At 37.6% G+C, this 18786-nt stretch overlaps 3 protein-coding genes across 3 annotated transcripts; all 3 read left to right on the top strand.

The window, feature by feature from the left end:
* Window positions 1-1716: 1716 nt before the first annotated feature.
* On the top strand, window positions 1717-2443 carry LOC111400153 (uncharacterized mitochondrial protein AtMg00810-like). Its single transcript, XM_023027585.1, has 2 exons — window positions 1717-1841; window positions 1984-2443. The coding sequence occupies exons 1-2, from the start codon at window positions 1717-1719 to the stop codon at window positions 2441-2443; spliced, it is 585 nt and encodes a 194-aa protein (XP_022883353.1).
* Window positions 2444-12979: 10536 nt separating this feature from the next.
* Window positions 12980-15724, top strand: LOC111400890 (protein IMPAIRED IN BABA-INDUCED STERILITY 1-like). Its single transcript, XM_023028341.1, has 5 exons — window positions 12980-13671; window positions 14309-14593; window positions 14721-15038; window positions 15225-15452; window positions 15623-15724. Exons 1-5 carry the CDS (start codon window positions 13261-13263, stop codon window positions 15722-15724), a joined length of 1344 nt encoding a protein of 447 aa, XP_022884109.1. The 5' UTR covers window positions 12980-13260.
* On the top strand, window positions 15626-17555 carry LOC111400889 (protein IMPAIRED IN BABA-INDUCED STERILITY 1-like). Its single transcript, XM_023028339.1, has 5 exons — window positions 15626-15720; window positions 15869-15962; window positions 16069-16569; window positions 16669-16792; window positions 17011-17555. The coding sequence occupies exons 2-5, from the start codon at window positions 15891-15893 to the stop codon at window positions 17019-17021; spliced, it is 708 nt and encodes a 235-aa protein (XP_022884107.1). The 5' UTR covers window positions 15626-15720; window positions 15869-15890; the 3' UTR covers window positions 17022-17555.
* The last annotated feature ends 1231 nt before the right edge of the window (window positions 17556-18786 follow it).

Here is an 18786-nt window from a genome sequence, read left to right on the forward strand (position 1 = left end):
ATTGTGAGATCTGATCATGGTGCAGAATTAGCAATAAATGGTTTTTTTAATTCCAAAGGGGTTTTACACTAAGTTAGCTAAGTTGAAAGACCACAGCAAAACGACATTGTGGAGCGTAAACATCAACACTTGCTAAATGTTGCTAGAGCCTTAAAGTTCCAAGCAAAATTACCAGATGAACTTCCGGGTGACTGTGTTCTTACAACGACCTATATCATTAACCGTATCCCCAGCTCTTCCCTATTTAACAGATTACCCTATGAGATTTTGTTCTCAGCAAAACCAACTTACTCTCATCTGCGAGTTTTTGGCTCTTTATGTTATGCTTCCACCCTTCAAAGAAACATATCTAAGTTTGATCCTCGAGCATTGCCTTGTATTTTCATTGGCTATCATTCTACTCAAACGGGATACAAGCTATATAATTTGCAATCACAATCTGTCTTTGTGTCCAGAGATGTTTTATTTCACAAGAACGTCTTTCCATTTCATGACTCCACTCTCTTAGCATCTCTTGGCTATTCTACTGATGCTTCTAAACACTCTTCGCATCTCCCTTATTTCCTTCTTCTGACTTGCCAAATCCATCATCACCTACTTTTCCTTTAACACCAAATACGCATCCACATTTACCATTAGTGCCACCTCCTACTGTCTTACCTGACTCTTCTCCTGTATCATCTCCTAATTCTCCTGCTTTTTCTTCCAATTTTCATCCAACTTCCCTCCGGAGCTACTAGACCTATGAGACTCCCTAGTTATCTATGGCAATTTCACTGCAACCTTGTTTCTCAACTACCTTGATTATTTCTCCCCATGAAGCTATAAATCCCTGTGACTGCTCTAAATACTTAGGCTATGACCTTCTGTCTCCAACTCACAAGGCCTATATGATGTCACTTTCTACCATTGCTGAGACTCAAACTTTTCTGGAAACATCCCAATCTCCAACGTGGTGTTAAGCCATGAATGACGAATTCTAGTCATTAGTTGCTAACAACACCTGGACTATTACCACTTTACCTATGAATAAAAAACTTGTGGATTGCAAGCAGGGATGTCAATGTTTCAATCCGGCTCACGAGCCGAAACTCAAGACTCGAGTTCAACTCGGGTAAAATGTGCAAGCTTTTTTCCAGGCCAAAAGTTCAGCCAAAAAAATTAGGCTCGACCCGAGCTTTTGGCTCGGGCCTTTACTAGTCGAGGAGGAAGGTCGCTTTTTCCTTTGCTCTTTTGTTTTTTTTATATTAATAAGCATTTAGCAGCCTCCAAGTGGGGTTTTTTTAAGGCTCGCGGGTTGGCTCGAGCTTTGCCCATCCTCCTTAAATGGGGCCTCAAGCCGAGCCGACTCGGGTTTTTTTAAGTCCGAGCCGGTGAGCCAAATTGCCATCCCTAATTGCCAATGGGTTTATAAGGTCAAATTGAGGCAAGATGGGACTGAAGAACGGAAGAAAGCCAGGCTTGTTGCAAAATGATTTACTCAACAAGCAGGCCTTGATTACTAGGAGACATTCTTGCCTATTACCAAATTAGCTTCAGTCAAGGTCCTTTTAGCGGTTGCCTCCAGCAAGAATTGACACCTACACCAACTGGATATCAACAATGCTTTCTTCCATGATGATCTAGATGAGGAAGTATTTATGAAGATGCATTTAGGGTATGAACAGTAGGGGGAGGGTGGTACCACGTTGGTTTGTAAACTCAACAAATCAATATATGGCCTTAAGCAAGCCTCAAGGCAATGGAACACTAAGCTGGCATTGTTTATCATTTCTCAGGGATTTGTTCAGTCTAAATCTGATTATTCTTTTTTCACTAAGAGGACTAGCTGTTGATTCACCGTTCTCCTCATCTATATTGATGATATTATCATAGGAGGAAGTGATATGCCTTATTTCGAATAGTTGAAGAAAAATCTTGATAGCCAATTTCGATTGGAAGACTTGGGAGTTCTAAAATATTTCTTGGGCTTGAGGTGGCTAGATCATCTAGGGAAATTGTTGTCTGCCAGTGTAAGTATGCTTTAGAAGTCCTTGAAGATGCTGGGTACCTGGGGTTGAAACCTGCTAAATGTCTTATGCTGCAGAACTTAAGACTGACCAAGGGTGAGGAAAAGTTACTTGATAATTCGGGTATGTATAGGAGGTTGATTGGAAGGCTGTTACACTTAACCATCACAAGACCGGATTTGTCATTCTCAGTGCAGGTTATGAGTCAGTGCCTTAAATCTCCAAGAAAACCTCATCTAGAAGCAGCACTACATGTGTTAAGATATGTGAAAGGAACATCTGGGTACAGGCTACTCTTTCCTGTAGAATCCAGTCTAGAACTTAAAGGATTTTACGATGCTGACTGGGCATCTTGTGCAGACACCGGAAGATCGGTTACAAGCTTCTGTATATTTCTTGAAAGTTCCTTAATATCTTTGATGCGAACCCTGTAGCAACGTTGACTACGAAACCCACAACGAAATTGACGAACACAAGAAAGCCAAATTAATCCAAGAGTTTAGGATTAATCCAAAAGAAAGTCGAACAAAAAAAAATCCAACAAGAACGACGCTTGAAAGACCCCTTGATCACGTAATCCAAGAATTGAATCCGGTTGTTTGAACGCCACAAGTTAATACTTGATAAGTTCGAAATTATTCAATGAAGAACAATGAAGAGAAGACAATACGCCTCACTTTAATTTAATATCAAATATGTCAAAAGTTTTTTACAATTGAATGAAAACTCCTATTTATACTAAACCTAAAAACTAGGTAAAAATTGTGCAAAAGTCGAACATAATCCCCAAAATATGGAAAAAAATAAAAAACTAACAAACTATGGAAAAATACCAAAAGTAGAAAATTCGGCAAAATTTTGGCCTATGCGACCGCGACGCTCATTTCTATGCGGTCGCATAGTTCAAGCAAGTTGCCTCCTTTAAGTTTCGATAAGCCTCAATGCGACCGTGAGCCACTTTGGCCTATGCGACCGCATAGGCTTGGAACTTTTCTCCGGTTTCGGCCTTGGACCCGAACATGAAAGTTGCTCCATTTTGAGTCCCAAACATGGTTCCATCAATAGTTTCTTAAACGAGTAATCTCATCGCTTGTTTCACTTGCTTTGCTCTTGATCGCGTCATCAGTCCGCCATCGACCATCAACGGGTCTTGTCTCGCAATTGCCTTCGTCGGGCTCGACTCCTAGGTTATATCATCCCCTCCCTCTTCAAAAGGATTCGTCCTCGAATTTGAACCTGCATCAAACAGAGAGAGGTCAGATACGTTAAAAGTAGCCGAAACATTATACTCACTTGGAAAGTCCAACTTGTATGCATTATCGTTTATCTTTTCAATAACTTGAAATGGACCATCACTCCTCGGCTGCAACTTAGACTTCCTTTTCTCCGGAAACTGCTCCTTTCTAAAGTGTACCCAAACCCAATCTCCTAGCTCAAATGTCACGCGCTTCCTATCTTTGTTCGCCTGCGACGCAACCAACTTACTTTTGTTTTCAATTTGTGCTTTTACCTTTTCATAGAGTGACTTAACCAATTCCGTCTTTTTTTTGCCATCTAAACTACCACGTTCATTCATAGGTAAAGGAATTAAATCAAAAGGAGTTAGTGGATTAAAACCATATACAATTTCAAATGGAGAATATGACATAGTAGAGTGAACAGCTCGATTGTATGCAAATTCAACAAATGGTAGACACTCCTTCCAACTTTTCAAATTTTTGTTAATTACTGTACGCAACAATTGTGTCATGGTCCTATTCACCACCTCAGTTTGCCCATCCGTTTGTGGGTGACAAGTTGTGGAAAATAGTAATTTAGTGCCTAGCTTACCCCACTAAACTCTCCAAAAGTGACTTAAAAATTTGACATCCCGATACGACACAATGCTTCTAGGAACCTCATGTAAACGCACAATATCTTTAAAAAATAAGTCAGCAATATTCGTGGCATCGTCTGTTTTGTGACATGGTATAAAATGTGTCATTTTGCTGAACCTATCTACAACCATAAAAATAGAATCCCAACCTCTCTTAGTCCTAGGTAAACCCAAAACAAAGTCCATCGAGATATCAACCCAAGGCTCACTAGGTGTAGGTAAAGGTGTGTACAAACCTTGAGGTAAAACCTTAGACTTAGTCCTTTTACAACCTATGCATTGACTACAAATTCGCTCGACATCACTTTTCATCTTAGGCCAATAAAAATGCTCCTTCAATACATTTAAAGTCTTTTGAACCCTAAAGTGTCCCATCAATCCACCACTATATGCCTCCCTTACTAACAACTCCCGAATAGAACAATTAGGAACACATAACCTATTTTCCCGAAATAAATACCCCTCATGCCTAAAGAACCTATCAACCGCCTCTTTAATGCATGACAAATAAATATCCGAAAAGCCAACATCTTTTTCATACAATTCCTTAATATGTTCAAACCCAAGTAACTTAGAACCAAGAGTAGTTAGCAATACGTACCTTCGCGACAACGCATCCGCCACCACATTTTCCTTACCTTGCTTATACCGAATGACGTATGAAAAAATCTCAATGTATTTCATCCATCGCGCATGTCTCTTGTTCAATTTACCTTGTCCCCGCAAGTGCTTTAGTGACTCATGATCGGTGTGTATTACGAACTCCTTCGGCCATAGATAATGTTGCCAAGTCTCCAAAGCTCGAACAAGTGCATAAAGTTCTGTCATATGTAGGATAATTTAAAGCAGCTCCACTCAATTTCTCGCTGAAATATGCAATAGGCCTCCGATCCTGCATTAAAACTGCTCCAATCCCTATTCCTGATGCATCACACTCAATCTCGAATGTTTTGTCAAAGTTAGGTAATACCAAGACAGGTGCTTCACACAATCTACCTTTAATAGTATTAAATGCAAGTTCCTGTTCATCACCCAATGAAAACCTACACTCTTTTTAACTACTTCCTTGAGTAGTGCGGTGATAGTGCTAAAATCTTTCATTAAATGCCTATAAAAACTAGTCAAACCATGAAAACTCCTAACTTCCGTTATGCCTTTAGGTATCGGCCAATCTCTAATAGCTTTTATCTTTTTATTGTCTACTTCTACCCCATTAGCACTAACCACAAATCCAAGAAATATAACTCTATCCATACAAAACGCGCATTTCTTAAGATTAGCATAGAGTTGTTCTTTCCTTAAAACAATTAGCACACATTTTAAATGTTCTAAATGCTCTCCTAGGTCTTTGCTATATATTAAGATGTCCTCAAAATAAACTACAACAAATTTTCCTATAAAGGCACGTAAAACATGATTCATTAACCGCATAAATGTGCTAGGTGCATTTGTGAGTCCAAACGGCATAACCAACCATTCATATAAATCATATTTAGTTTCAAAAGCCGTTTTCCATTCATCACCCTCCCGCATACGACTTTGATGATACCTGCTTTTTAAATCAATTTTAGAAAATATGCAAGCACCATATAATTCATCAAGCATGTCATCTAACCTAGGTATAGGGTGACGATACTTTACCGTTATGTTATTGATAGCCCTACAATCCATGCACATTCGCCATGTTCCATCCTTTTTTGGCACAAGCAAAATCGGTACTGCACAAGGACTCATGTTTTTCCTCATGTATCATTTGCTCATTAACTCCTCAACTTGTCTTTGAAGTTCCTTAGTCTCCTCGGGATTACTTCGATAAGTTGGTCGATTTGGAATGACATCTCCGGGTATAAAGTCAATTTGATGTTCAATGCCTCGAATAGGCGGTAATCCACTTGGTGCATCCTCCGGAAATACATCGTTGAATTCCTGCAACAAAGACGTAGCCAAACTAGAGAGGGGTGGGTTAGTTTCCTCAAAATTGAGGAGTGGTTCGTTATACACGAACAAGATCATTTCTTTTCTCTCAACTACCGCCCTCCTCAAATCACTCTCTTTTGCAAAGAAATTCACTTGTGTTTTCTCTCTTCTTTTGGAACACTCTCTTTCTTTTCTCTCTTGTGATTGCTCTCTCTTTTTCTCTCTAGTGGCTATCTCAACATTTTCTCTCTTTTTCTCAACACTTTCTCTCATTTTTTCTAACTCCTTGGCTCTCCTCTCTTCCTCACTTCTCAATTTTAATTGGTCCTCATAGACTTGCGCCATTGTTAATGGTACAAGAGTAATGGTCCTTCAATCCTTAATGAAACTATATCGATTTTTGTACCCATCATGCATAGCCTTCCTATCGTATTGTCATGGTTGCTCCAATAAAATATGTCCCGCTTGCATTGGCACCACATCACACACTAACTCATCCTTATAACTCCCAATTGACAAATTAATTAACACTCTTCGATTCACCCTCACCTCGCCACTCTCATTTAACCATTGCAATTTATAAGGTCTCGGGTGTCTCAACAATGTTAAACCCAACTTTTCTAAAGAGTTATGCTAGCTACATTAGTGCAACTACCACCATCAATTATAACACTACATACCGTATTGTTGACATGGCATCGAGTGTGGAAAATGTTCTCCCATTGCAACTCCAAGTCATCTGTTTTGACGTGAGTAGTAAGAGCTCGTCTCATGACTAGTAGATCCCCAACTGACTCTTCAACTTTTTCTTCTTCACTAACATCTTCCAGCGCTGGTATGTCATCAAACTCGCCATCACTTTCGCTCACTATCTCCCCATTATCCCGCAACACCATCGTCTGTTTGTTTGGGCATTGAGAAGCAATATGCCCCGTTCCCAAACACCTAAAACATTTGATGTCCCCATTGTGCGACGGCTGTACCTCCGATTTTGATATTAGTTTGCTAGCGTTTTCATCCTTACCCTTTTGCCAATCACTTTTACCTCTAGATGCAGCCCCGTTTTTGTTGTTGTCATCCTACTTCGATTTCCATGTTGAATTAGAATTCGAAGTACCCAACGATTGCCTAGACGGCCCCTTCCTTTTCAATTGCCTCTCGACCTTCATTGCCACATGTAACATGTCCTCGATTTCCACATAGTGTTGCAACTCTACAACGTTTGCAATATCCCGATTTAACCCATTCAAGAACTGTGCCATGGTAGCTTCCCGATCTTTCTCCACATTAGCCCGAATCATAAGAATTTTCATCTCCTGGTGATAATCCTCTACGCCTTTCCCTTGATAAAAACCTTGCAATTTTTTATAGATGTCCCTATAATAGGGACTCGGAACAAAAATCCTCCTCATCAAAGTCTTCAACTCATCCCAAGTGCTAATTGGCCTTTCCCGACCCCTACGCCATGATGTAAGTACTTGATCCCACCAAGATATCGCGTAATCCACAAATTCAAGCACCGCCAATTTTACCTTTTTCTCCTTCGAATAATTATAGCACTCAAAAATCATCTCAACCTTCCTTTCCCACTCTAAATATGCTTCCGGATCGCTTCTCCCCTTAAATTGCGGAATAGTCATTTTAATACTCCCCAAATTTTCATCTACTTCATCTCTCAAGTTATTTCTACCCCATTTTTCCATCCTATCGCCCCTATGCCTCGCTTGACCCATATCAATGTCATTTTTATTAAAATAATCCTCATCACTACGATACTCATCCCGCCTTCCTCTCCTAGATTCACGCCTACCCGACCTCCTAGCATTAGACATCTCCACTTGCCCCCGATTAAGATTAGCAATTGTGGTACCTATTTGAACCATCCATTCCCCTTGTCTATCCACCTTCTCTCTAACATCACCAAGTACCCATTCAAACCTTCGTATCATGTCCTCTGAAGTATTGTTGTCATTACCGTTTCGGTTTGAGTTGGAACCTTCTCTTTCCGACATCATGTCACACAAATTTATATACCTCACAAATATATCACTCGAAAACACTCAATATGGCTTTTTCCCTCTATTAAACTCACCACTCAGCCTCTTACCACTCAAAGTCTCCCTCCAAGCACTTCAAAGAACCAAGTGGACTAAATCAAGTGTTTTACCGGGAATTCAACAAACCGAATAATAACCAAGAACCACGAGACTCAAGGAATTGAATTAGGTGGAATAGATGATTGTTTTGACAAGAATATATGAATAGACTCAATAGTAAAGTGAAGAATTAACACAATGGAATAGTCCAAACCACACAATTCGAGAGTTATTTTTGTGTTGGTAGTAAAAAAAAAAAGAAATAATAATATCAAATTTTTTTATGTACTGTACGGATGAACAGTACTTTTTTTTACCTTTTTTTTTTTACTTTTTTTTGACCTTTTGTAAGGAAATACAATTAACTACCAACAACTCAATGAATTGAAATTGACAATAATTTAACGACACAAGAATGATTCAAATGACGAAGAACACAAGAATGGCGAAGAAGAAATAGAAAGACTTAATGGCACGAGGAACGATAATAGAAATTGGAAAAAATGAAGAAAAACAAGAAAAGGCTTAACAAGTAACGAAAAGATATAACCTTTTATTAATTTGGAGCCTAGCTCTGATACCAATTGATGCGAACCCCGTAGCAACGTTGACTACGAAACCCACAACGAGATTGACGAACCCAAGAAAGCCAAATTAATCCAAGAGTTTAGGATTAATCCAAAAGAAAGTCGAACCAAAAAAACCCAACAAGAACGATATTTGAAAGACCCCTTGATCACGCAATCCAAGAATTGAATCCGGTTGTTTGATCGCCACAAGTTAATACTTGATAAGTTCGAAATTGTTCAATGAAGAACGATGAAGAGAAGACAATACGCCTCACTTTAATTCAATATCAAATATGTCAAAAGTTTTTTTACAATTGAATGAAAATTCCTATTTATACTAAACCTAAAAATTAGGTAAAAATTGTGTAAAAGTCGAGCATAATCTCCAAAATATGGAAAAGAATCAAAAACTAACAAACTATGGAAAAATACCAAAAATAGAAAATTCGCCAAAAATTTGGCCTATAAGACCGCGACACTCATTTCTATGCGGTCGCATAGTTCAAGCAAGTTGCCTCCTTTGAGTTTCGGCAAGCTTCCATGCGATCGCTAGCCACTTTGGCCTATGCGACCGCACAGGCTTGGAACTTCTCTCCGGTTTCGGCCTTCGTTATTAAATTGATCCAAGTTGATTCGACCTTCGACCCGAACATGAAAGTTGCTCCATTTTAAGTCCCGAACATGGTTCCATCAATGGTTTCTTGAACGAGTAATCTCATCGCTTGTTTCACTTGCTTTGCCCTTGATTGCATCATCGGTCCGTCATCAATTATCAACAGGTCTCATCTCGCACTTGCCTTCGTCGGGCTCAACTCCTGGGTCATATCAATCTTGGCACTTAAAGAAACAGCATGCCACCTCCACGTCATCAACTGAAGCGGAGTACAGGGCCATGGCTGCAGTTGTTTGTGAAGTAATTTTGCTAAAAAAGGTGTTAACAAATTTGGGATAGATCATCCTAAGGTTGCCCTTTTATTCGGTGATATTCAAGAGGCAATAAACATAGCAAGCAACCCCGTCTTCCACGAAAGGGCAAAATACATAGAACTGGATTGTCACTTGGTGAGGGAGTAGGTGCAATCAGGCGGCATAAAACCCATGCATTTATCCACAACAAACTAACTGACAAACTTGTTGACAAAGGCTTTAGGAGGAACCAGGTTTCGAATGTTGTTTAGCAAGATGGGTGTCTTGAACATTCACCAGCTGTCTTGAGGGGGAGCCTTGCGAGTCATGTAGCATTGAAGGTATTTATGTACTTAGCCAAAAGTTAGTTAAGTTAGTTGAAGGTTGTTAGAGCTGATGAGCTGTCATCTACACATCTGGCAATTATTGTACATATAGAATTGTATATAAATGATTGTATGTGCTTACAAAATCAATGAGAAAATTCATGAGTGTTTTCTCTCCCTACTTGTGAACAAATTCTCTCCATTTAGGCATAAAATTGACATTTATGACGTGATGTAACGATAAGTTGATTTTAGAAAAGTGAGACCAGTTTGATTTTATACTAACCATCATAATGATCCATGCTATTGCCAAGACTAATTAAAAGAATTTGCAATCTACCAACTCATCTTAACTTTTCGATATCTATTAGTTTGTAATTTAGACTAATAGATTATAAGCTCTCCTTGTACTTCTTTGGTGAAGATAATCAATATTGCATTTGAATTCTCTCTATAAAAGTTATTACAAAGGTACACATGCTGAAAGCAACGTCCCTAAAGACGTTGAGAGGTCTTCAACCAACTTCAAATCAGTTATAACGACATGCGAGGGCAAGCATAATCATGCAATCCCGACAGGCAGATGTTCTTTGCGAATTTTCTACGTGAGCTTGATAGCATGTTTGGGGAGGATAGAACGGAGAACAGATCAAACATTGTCTAATGGTCAATTTGAATCGAAACTGATTAAATTCCGATTATTCTTTACAATTTGTGAACATTTTCTGATGGACAATTTGAATTGGAACAGATAAATTCTAGTGATTCTTTATTTATAAAATTGGCAAAAAACTTAAATATTTACTTTAAGCAGTCTTCATATTGACAATAGAATTATGTAGCTGGACTCAAAATTGATGTTAACGAAACAAAGTCATGTCTATATTTCTTTAAAAAAATTGTCAATTAAAATTACATCAGTAAGCTAAACTAAGCAAGCACAATGTTGCCAAGTACTAAAAGGAAACAAGAATATTATTGTTGGAATGCGGAAACAGAATTATCCAAAAGTTAAAAGTTTCTTTAATTTAATAAACAAGATCATCTAAATGTTCATTTGTATGTTATATCAAAAATAAAGAATTCGAAATTTTACCAAAACTCGATTATCAATTCTTGAATAAATTATGAATCACGAGCTTCCAGCCTTTTAAATCACAAACTTTCAGCCTTTTAATTTCAAGAACTTGATACTTCAAACTTTCAAGTCTTCTATGATATTGTCCAAAGTCAAATCTATACCCGTTGGTGGGTACTTTCTTTTAATTAAATCAAAAAACTATTTCTTGAATTGGACAATTGAAAAAATCAAGAAAAATAATTTTCTCTCCAAAATTTGAATACCATGAAATTATATATTATGAATGTTGTACAATTCCATAGAATGTCTAGAATCTATCGAATCTATATTTATAAAGATAGAAGAGTTACAATCCTTATATAATAATAATTCCACATTCAAATAGAAGTTTTAATTAAAATCCAAATCTAATTAGTTTACATTTAATTACATGTGTAGTCCTATAATTTCAATTACAATTATAATTAAGTTTACAGCTTTCATAGTAATTACAACTAAGTATAAAATTTCGTAATAATTATAATTAAGCTCGGAACTATTATAAGACCGTAATTAAGTTTCAGTACTTCATGAAGCTAGCATAGGGACCTAATCGGACATATATTATCCAAACTCCAATTATTAGATCATATCTAATCAACTCTAGATCACACAATCTAATCATTAGTCTTCACTTTTTCTACTTAAGGTAAAAGACTAAACTCTCGGAATATGTAAGATTACATAAGTCAATAAATTTGTAATACTTTCCTCTGACCTATCATATATGTATTTTTATCACCGTCTGAGATCCGATAATTAGGAACAAGCATAAATGACTGTTTTGCCTCCTCTAATTATTTTCACTAACTTAAATTTCATTTTCTTCAATGGTCTTGTGAACTAATCACAGATGTCAAAATTTAGTCATCGCTAAACACTAAGCTCAAATTTTAATCATTTAACAGAAAATATTTAAGTAGTTACTCTACCCATTTTTCAGGGTGACAGTTTCGGACATGAATTCATGTTGTCTACTCCTCTCTTTCTCAAATTCCTAACTCATCGAGATGTTTGACCAATCAAATTGATCTCACCCATTGATTACTCAACACAAAAAATATACATGATTTTATCAAGAGATTTAGATGAAATATACAACGATTTAGTAAAATTTAATTCTTCGCACGATCTTGCTATAAAATTAAATTCGACACGCAGTTCGTTTAATACATTCTCAGTGTACTAGTGTCACTCTTAACTATTTCTGTGATAAGAACAAATCACAAACCTAAATAGTGAATCGGTCAACACTACAATCTTCCAGTACAAGGTGTCAACCCTTATACAGTGGTTGTGAACAAATTATTTATGATCAAAATATAAATTGTGTCGCACTATACTTTTTAACGTAAATACCCAACTTATATTATCTCAAATGATTATAGATAATTTAATTTGAATGCTCAATAAAAAATAATGCAATAAATAAATAAAAACACAATTTATTTATTATAAATGATTATTTTATCATAACAAAATATACTACATGGGTACAACAATTATAATACTCAATACATCTTGCATTTCTTTGTCTCCTCTTTTCTTGTTCCACGATTTTTTTATGTAGCAATCTTGGCGCCCTCCTCGAGTATCTTTCTTATGAGTATCTGAGTAAGTTGCCCCCACATTTATGTCATCTGCATCATCAATTAACTTCTTGGGATCATAGCAAATTGTCCTAATAATGTCAATGGCTTAGTCGTCGTCATCATCCCTGTCTTCGTAGATTACTTGTTTTCTCATTCGAACATGCCTTCAAAGATGATGACTCCTTTGAATAGATCAATCTTAAAATTCGTGTGCCTATTTGTTTGAGTCTTAATCAAATTGAGTTGCTTGTTAGAGTTTAATTGGCTCTGATATATGTGTGTGCGTGTGCGTGTGCGCACGCGCGCACGTGCGCGCGTGGCACTTTTTGCCTTTTTAGGCTGGAAAAAAAATAGAAAATTTGGGTTATAAAAAACTTCAATACGAAGTTTGGACTAGCAGTTGGGGCAGTAACGGCAGTTGGTCAATAATTTGTAATGCAAACACCAAAAAAGCCCCACAAAACCAGCGGAAATTGAAATTGAAGTTCCAACGGTCACATCCCACCTTTGTTATTGAAGAGAGAAAGAAATAAGCAGTGGACGGACCCCACGAAAATGGAAATGTTTACCCCCTTGAAATTCCTGTGATTTCCGTATATCTCGCAACAAGAAATACTCAAATGTCTCATTTCTCTCTCTTTCTCTTTTGCCACCCCCAAAAAGTTCTGTTCTTGAGGAACATTCTCATTTCTGCTGGGTAAATTTTCTTTCAAAACAACGTTAGTGGTGTTAATGTAGGGGTTTTTCACATTATTGATCCCAACCCTCGTCCAGTCTGTGACCCATTTCCCATCTGGGTCGTATCCGAATCCTTACGGTATAGGAGACATTTGATGGGTATTGGGGGTCATGGGTTGCGTTAGCTCCAAGAACGCTACAATAGAATCATCTAAACTCGATGCCTCCTCCTCTGCCTCAACTGCAGCGGGCCGAAGAAATGGTTCGGGCCACCGTCTTCCTACGTTATCTTCATTGCGTGCATTCGGGCTGCCTTTGGAGAAGATTAAGGAGGAACCTGAGGAAGAGAAGGAGGGGGAATCTGTGAAGAAAAGGCGCAGTGATGTGGAATATTCCGGGAACTTGAGGGCTTTAAAGAGAGGGGCCTCCCAGAAGAAGGCTGTTTTCAGCTTTAAATTTGGGAGGTTGACAGAAAGCGAGCATGTATCGGCTGGGTGGCCGCCTTGGCTCTCTGCCGTGGCTGGGGAAGCCATTGAGGGATGGCTACCTCTCAGATCAGATGCATTCGAGAAATTAGACAAGGTCATTTACATCATTTTAATTCTTGTTGCTAGTGCATTGCGATATATCTAAATTAATATGCATCGATTGGCTCAAAGTTTCAATTTGAGTACAAGTTCTCGCTGGCATATTTAAAAATAATCATAGTTTTAACCTTTGCTTGATTCTTTTGCCAACTGTGAATTGGTACAAACGTGTATGGGTTCCTTTGAGAGTCATGATCTCAGTATGGTTTTGATCAGGATTCTCAGTGAACTTGCGGGCGTTACCTTTTTGCTACAAACTTTTTTGAAATAATAGAAGTGTCAGGGAAGATACAGCATTGAGGTCTGTAACTGAAGACGTAGAACTAACTCGAGTATTCCTTGGCAGGGTTGATTTTCATCTGGTGACTTTATGATGACAATGTTCAGTTTTGATGACATTAGAATGAGAGAATAAGTATGGTCAAATAGTACCACGAGTGGTTGTATGCACTACTATTAGCGTCCTTTTCTTCCTTAGTAGTGTCGAATGCCATGAAATCCTTCCAACCAAACATACCACGAGAGCTTTCTGTTTATACTGAGTTTTGAGCTGATTGATGAAACCACTAGGTGTGGCTCTCTGTAGTATTCATTGTCTCATAAATTAATTTCTATGTCTTCAACATATGTAGATTGGACAAGGCACTTACAGCAATGTTTACCGTGCACGGGATGTGAAAACTGGTAAGATGGTTGCCCTGAAGAAGGTACGGTTTGACAATTTTCAACCAGAAAGCGTAAGATTTATGGCAAGAGAAATAACGATTCTACGCAAACTTGACCATCCAAATATCATGAAGCTGGAAGGCATAATCACTTCTCGATTATCATGTAACATATATCTTGTTTTCGAATACATGGAACACGACCTCTCTGGGCTGTTATCATGTCCTGATATCAAATTCAGTGATTCACAGGTTTGTATCTATGTTTCTTTTCTTTTCTTTATTTGTGGTTTTTCAGAATAGTAAGCGTCATAGTTTTTCAATTTTTCTCGTGGTTCATGATGCTATTTTCTGAATTCATTTTTTCTTATGAAAGTAGATCAAGTGCTATATGCGGCAACTACTGTGCGGATTAGAGCATTGTCACTTGCGAGGTATAATGCACAGGGATATTAAAGCATCAAATATTTTAGTAAACAATGAAGGATGTTTGAAAATAGCAGATTTTGGGCTAGCAAATTTTATGAGAGCAAAGAATAAGCAACCGTTGACCAGTCGTGTGGTGACTTTGTGGTATCGCCCCCCTGAACTCCTGTTAGGGTCAACAAATTATGGGGAATCAGTGGATGTATGGAGTGTTGGTTGTGTTTTTGCTGAGCTTTTTATTGGAAGGCCTCTTCTCAAAGGCAGAACAGAGGTTAGAACATTTTTCAAAATCTATAAACGTGGTGTCGTATTTTTCTCTTATATGAATAATTTAATTGGATTTTCTTTCACTGAATGTCGAGATTTTGCATAGATATTATGGATTTAATGATCGTTGCCCATGTACTTCCCAAATCTCAACTCTCAGTTAAAATTCATTTTCTCCTTGTCTATGTAGGTTGAACAATTGCACAAAATCTTCAAACTTTGTGGTTCTCCACCTGATGATTATTGGAAAAGATCAAAACTTCCTCTTGCCACCATGTTTAAACCCCAGCAACCTTATGAAAGTACACTTCGAGAAAGATGCAAGGAATTCCCGAAAAGTGCAGTAAACCTCATAGAAAAATTTCTTTCCATTGAACCTTACAGTCGTGGTACTGCTTCTTCTGCTCTTGAATCTGAGGTAAAAGACGATGGAAATATTTGATTGACCTGGGATTTCTATTCAGATCTCATCAATTCAACTTTTGTCTAGTCCGTTAAAAACTTGATTAAATCGGGCTTTTTGCTTATATAGAATGTTCATATTGAATCGGTCTTTGTCTGAACTTTTCCTTTCTTTTTTTTTTTCAGTATTTCCATCCCAAGCCTTACGCATGTGATCCATCGAGCTTGCCAAAATATCCACCAAACAAAGAGATTGATGCTAAATTCCGTGAAGAAGTGCGAAGGTGAAGTGTCTAGTTCTTCCTTTCTTTCATATATTCTTTCCAGAAAGATACCAATTTGATTGAGTTTATCAGTATTTCCAAAATTGCTAGCAATGTGTTAGAACCAACTAATTCCGGCACATTGATACCATCTGAATTGAATTTTCAGGAGGAAGGTCACTGCCGTGTCTATGAAATATCCAAGAAGAGTGCGTAAAACTCATCAAGATCCAACTAGTTTTGGCACAGTAATTCCATCTGAGGTTCTCTCTCCCTCCCACTCTATATATACTCGTATATCATTTTTCCCTCCAAGCAGAGTACATATTTTCTCATTCTCACTGACCATTCTGGCTTGTTTCTATAAAGGTCGTAGAGGCAAATATTCAAGTTGGTCGAAGACACCATGGAGGAGGTTCCCATCTGTACAAGGGAGGACGAGCTACTGTGTCTCGGATGTCAGCCAAGGAATATTATGATACAGTGTCAGAAGCTTCTCAAATGACAGAGGAATCTCAAGCAGATAGCGTTAAAACAGTCCCCGTGCAAATCACAGCGTCTAGCGGCTTTGCATGGGCAAAAAAGCGAAAACAGGAAGCCGGAATGACAAGATTAGGTTATCGTACTTCAAGAAGTCACAATTTGGGTACAAATTTAGGTACATTAGACCTATCCAGAGTAATGCATCCACAAGATACTTTGGACGCTGTAGTCCAAGAGTTCGACGATGTTCCCAGCAAGGTCCAATCTGACACTCGACGACCTGCTGAGAACGCCAAACATGTGACGTTCAAACAACAAGAAATCCTGCTCCATCAACAGGATTCTTTTGATCCACCCGATGCATACGAACCTCAAGAATTATCAATGGTAAGCCACATTTTCTTCGATGTGGTTAGATACCACGTCAAGATTCATGAGATTTTAATATTGATGCTGAATTCAGTATCTCTCTGAATTTTTCAACAGCATCAAAATAAGTTGAAAGGGAGGGGTGGATTCTCAGGGCCACTGTTATATCCGTCTCAAAGAGCGGAGGCAAGTATGAATGGCCAACCTCGTCATGATGTTCGTAGGTCCCGCTTTTCTCGAGGTAATAAAGAAACTAACAGCATGTTTGGCACAATTGTCTGATATCCACATGTCTTAATATAATCTTTGACATAAAGTCACATGACTTTCCATGGCTATTTTAAATACAATTTCATCAAATCATCTGTTGCCAACTCGGATCACTGCATTTGTTAATTTTCTTTTGGCAAAGTGACAAAATCAGTTATAAAAATGAATAAAACGATTGTTTTTCCGCAGACTTGTATTAAACACTACCAGGAATGCACGATCCTGCACAACCTCGGATTGCACAGTGCTGCACGGACTATGATCTTTTCATCCCACTGTTAAAAGTTGTACCAATGAACTATACGAAAACCAGACACAGATTCGTTCAAATTACTACGTAAAAGGCTTGGTACGAGAAAATCAGAATCGCGCAAGAAATGGTAGGTACATTGTCAATTCCTATCAATACGGGAATCATTTTGAAATATTTTGGCCGAAAGATTGACCCGATGACAGCAACATAATGTAAAGATTAGCCTTCTCTTTCTTCTCTAATTGTTACTAGAGATGCTTCTGCCCGATAAGTCTTTCCTCATTTATTTTCACATTCGCCCAACTTTTCCATTGCACTCTCTGCTGTACGTTCATATTATTTTTTCGTTTTTTATTTTGAAGGAATGTGAACTTTTAGAGTTGCTAAGAAAATGATATTATTTTAAGTTTTATTGTAAACTCTGTTTTATTTTGATTCTGATGAACATTTTGAGGAAGCAACTTCTCACATTCCTATAGTCAATGATCCGTGTCGGTTGCTTTCTTTCACCCTTCCCATGTATAGTTTATCCAATGTAAAGATAGATAATGGGTATAAGAGCATCTCCTTTAAAATTGAGTATATATTAATATTTTCAACATCCTCATTTACATTCCCATATATCTAAATCCTCAGAGATCTAAACTCACCTTTTGCCTCTTAAAAAAAGTAAAGAAAATAAAAAGATTTTCATTACTACTAAAAAATGCAACTTACATCTCTATCGCATCTGACCATGGGGAGGTTTCCGGCCATTTTGAAATTCTAAATCTCTATTTTACGCTACAACTGATATCTTCTTAATCCTGAAGTACAAAATCATTATATGCAGTGAATCATCTCGCGATATGATTAATAAATTTATATTCATCCTTCATCGTAATTGAAAATTCTATATCAAAGTGAAAAGCTACGGAATGATTATTTGGGGATAGAAGAAAAGATAAACCTAAAAAATATATACAATTACAAAAAAAAGGAAATAAATAAACCAATAGTTTTTCCAGCAAGACGAATCTTGTAAAACAAGAACAGAAAAAATTAATAATAATTATAATTATAATAAATAAATAAAAAGGAAAATTGCGAAAATATAGGGCAATCCCCTCGCTGTGGCTGCAAACTGAAGCAGCACAGCGGCCATGGAGTCCCCAATTGAATTAATGTACGCCCATCGCACTAACGTGCGCCACGATTTATAAAAACCTCTCTCGTGGAATACCACGCCACCTCTTCTTTCGCGAGGGAAGCGCTCGGCCTTAGGCGGTGTTGTGTTTCTGTTTGCTCCTGCAAATTTATATATTAAGCACTGCTAGGGAAGCCCTAAATCAAGTTCCTGATTTTACCCCCACTCATTTTTCTTATTGCCACTTCTATCCCTAAAGAGTAAAATCCTCGTGTGGTCCCGTGATATGTATATTCAATGAATAATTCTCCTCCTACAAAGTTGGTGTACAAAAGTGGAGTGTCAAAGTGCGTTGGCAAAATCTGGACCCTTGATTTCAAATTATTTAAAAATCTATTTTTGAAATGATTGTTATAGATTTGATTTTGTAACCTAATTTTGTAAATCCTCTTTATCATTGTAGCATAGCTCATATTCAATTCATGACACTTTGAAAATTGAATCATTCAAATCTTTTTTGCCTTCTCACAACGAGATGTCATTACTTAATTGGTTCATAATACGAAGTGTCATGTGCATATTGGAT

The sequence above is a fragment of the Olea europaea genome, chromosome 10 (genome assembly GCF_002742605.1).
Source record: "Olea europaea var. sylvestris chromosome 10, O_europaea_v1, whole genome shotgun sequence".
NCBI lineage: Eukaryota > Viridiplantae > Streptophyta > Magnoliopsida > Lamiales > Oleaceae > Olea > Olea europaea.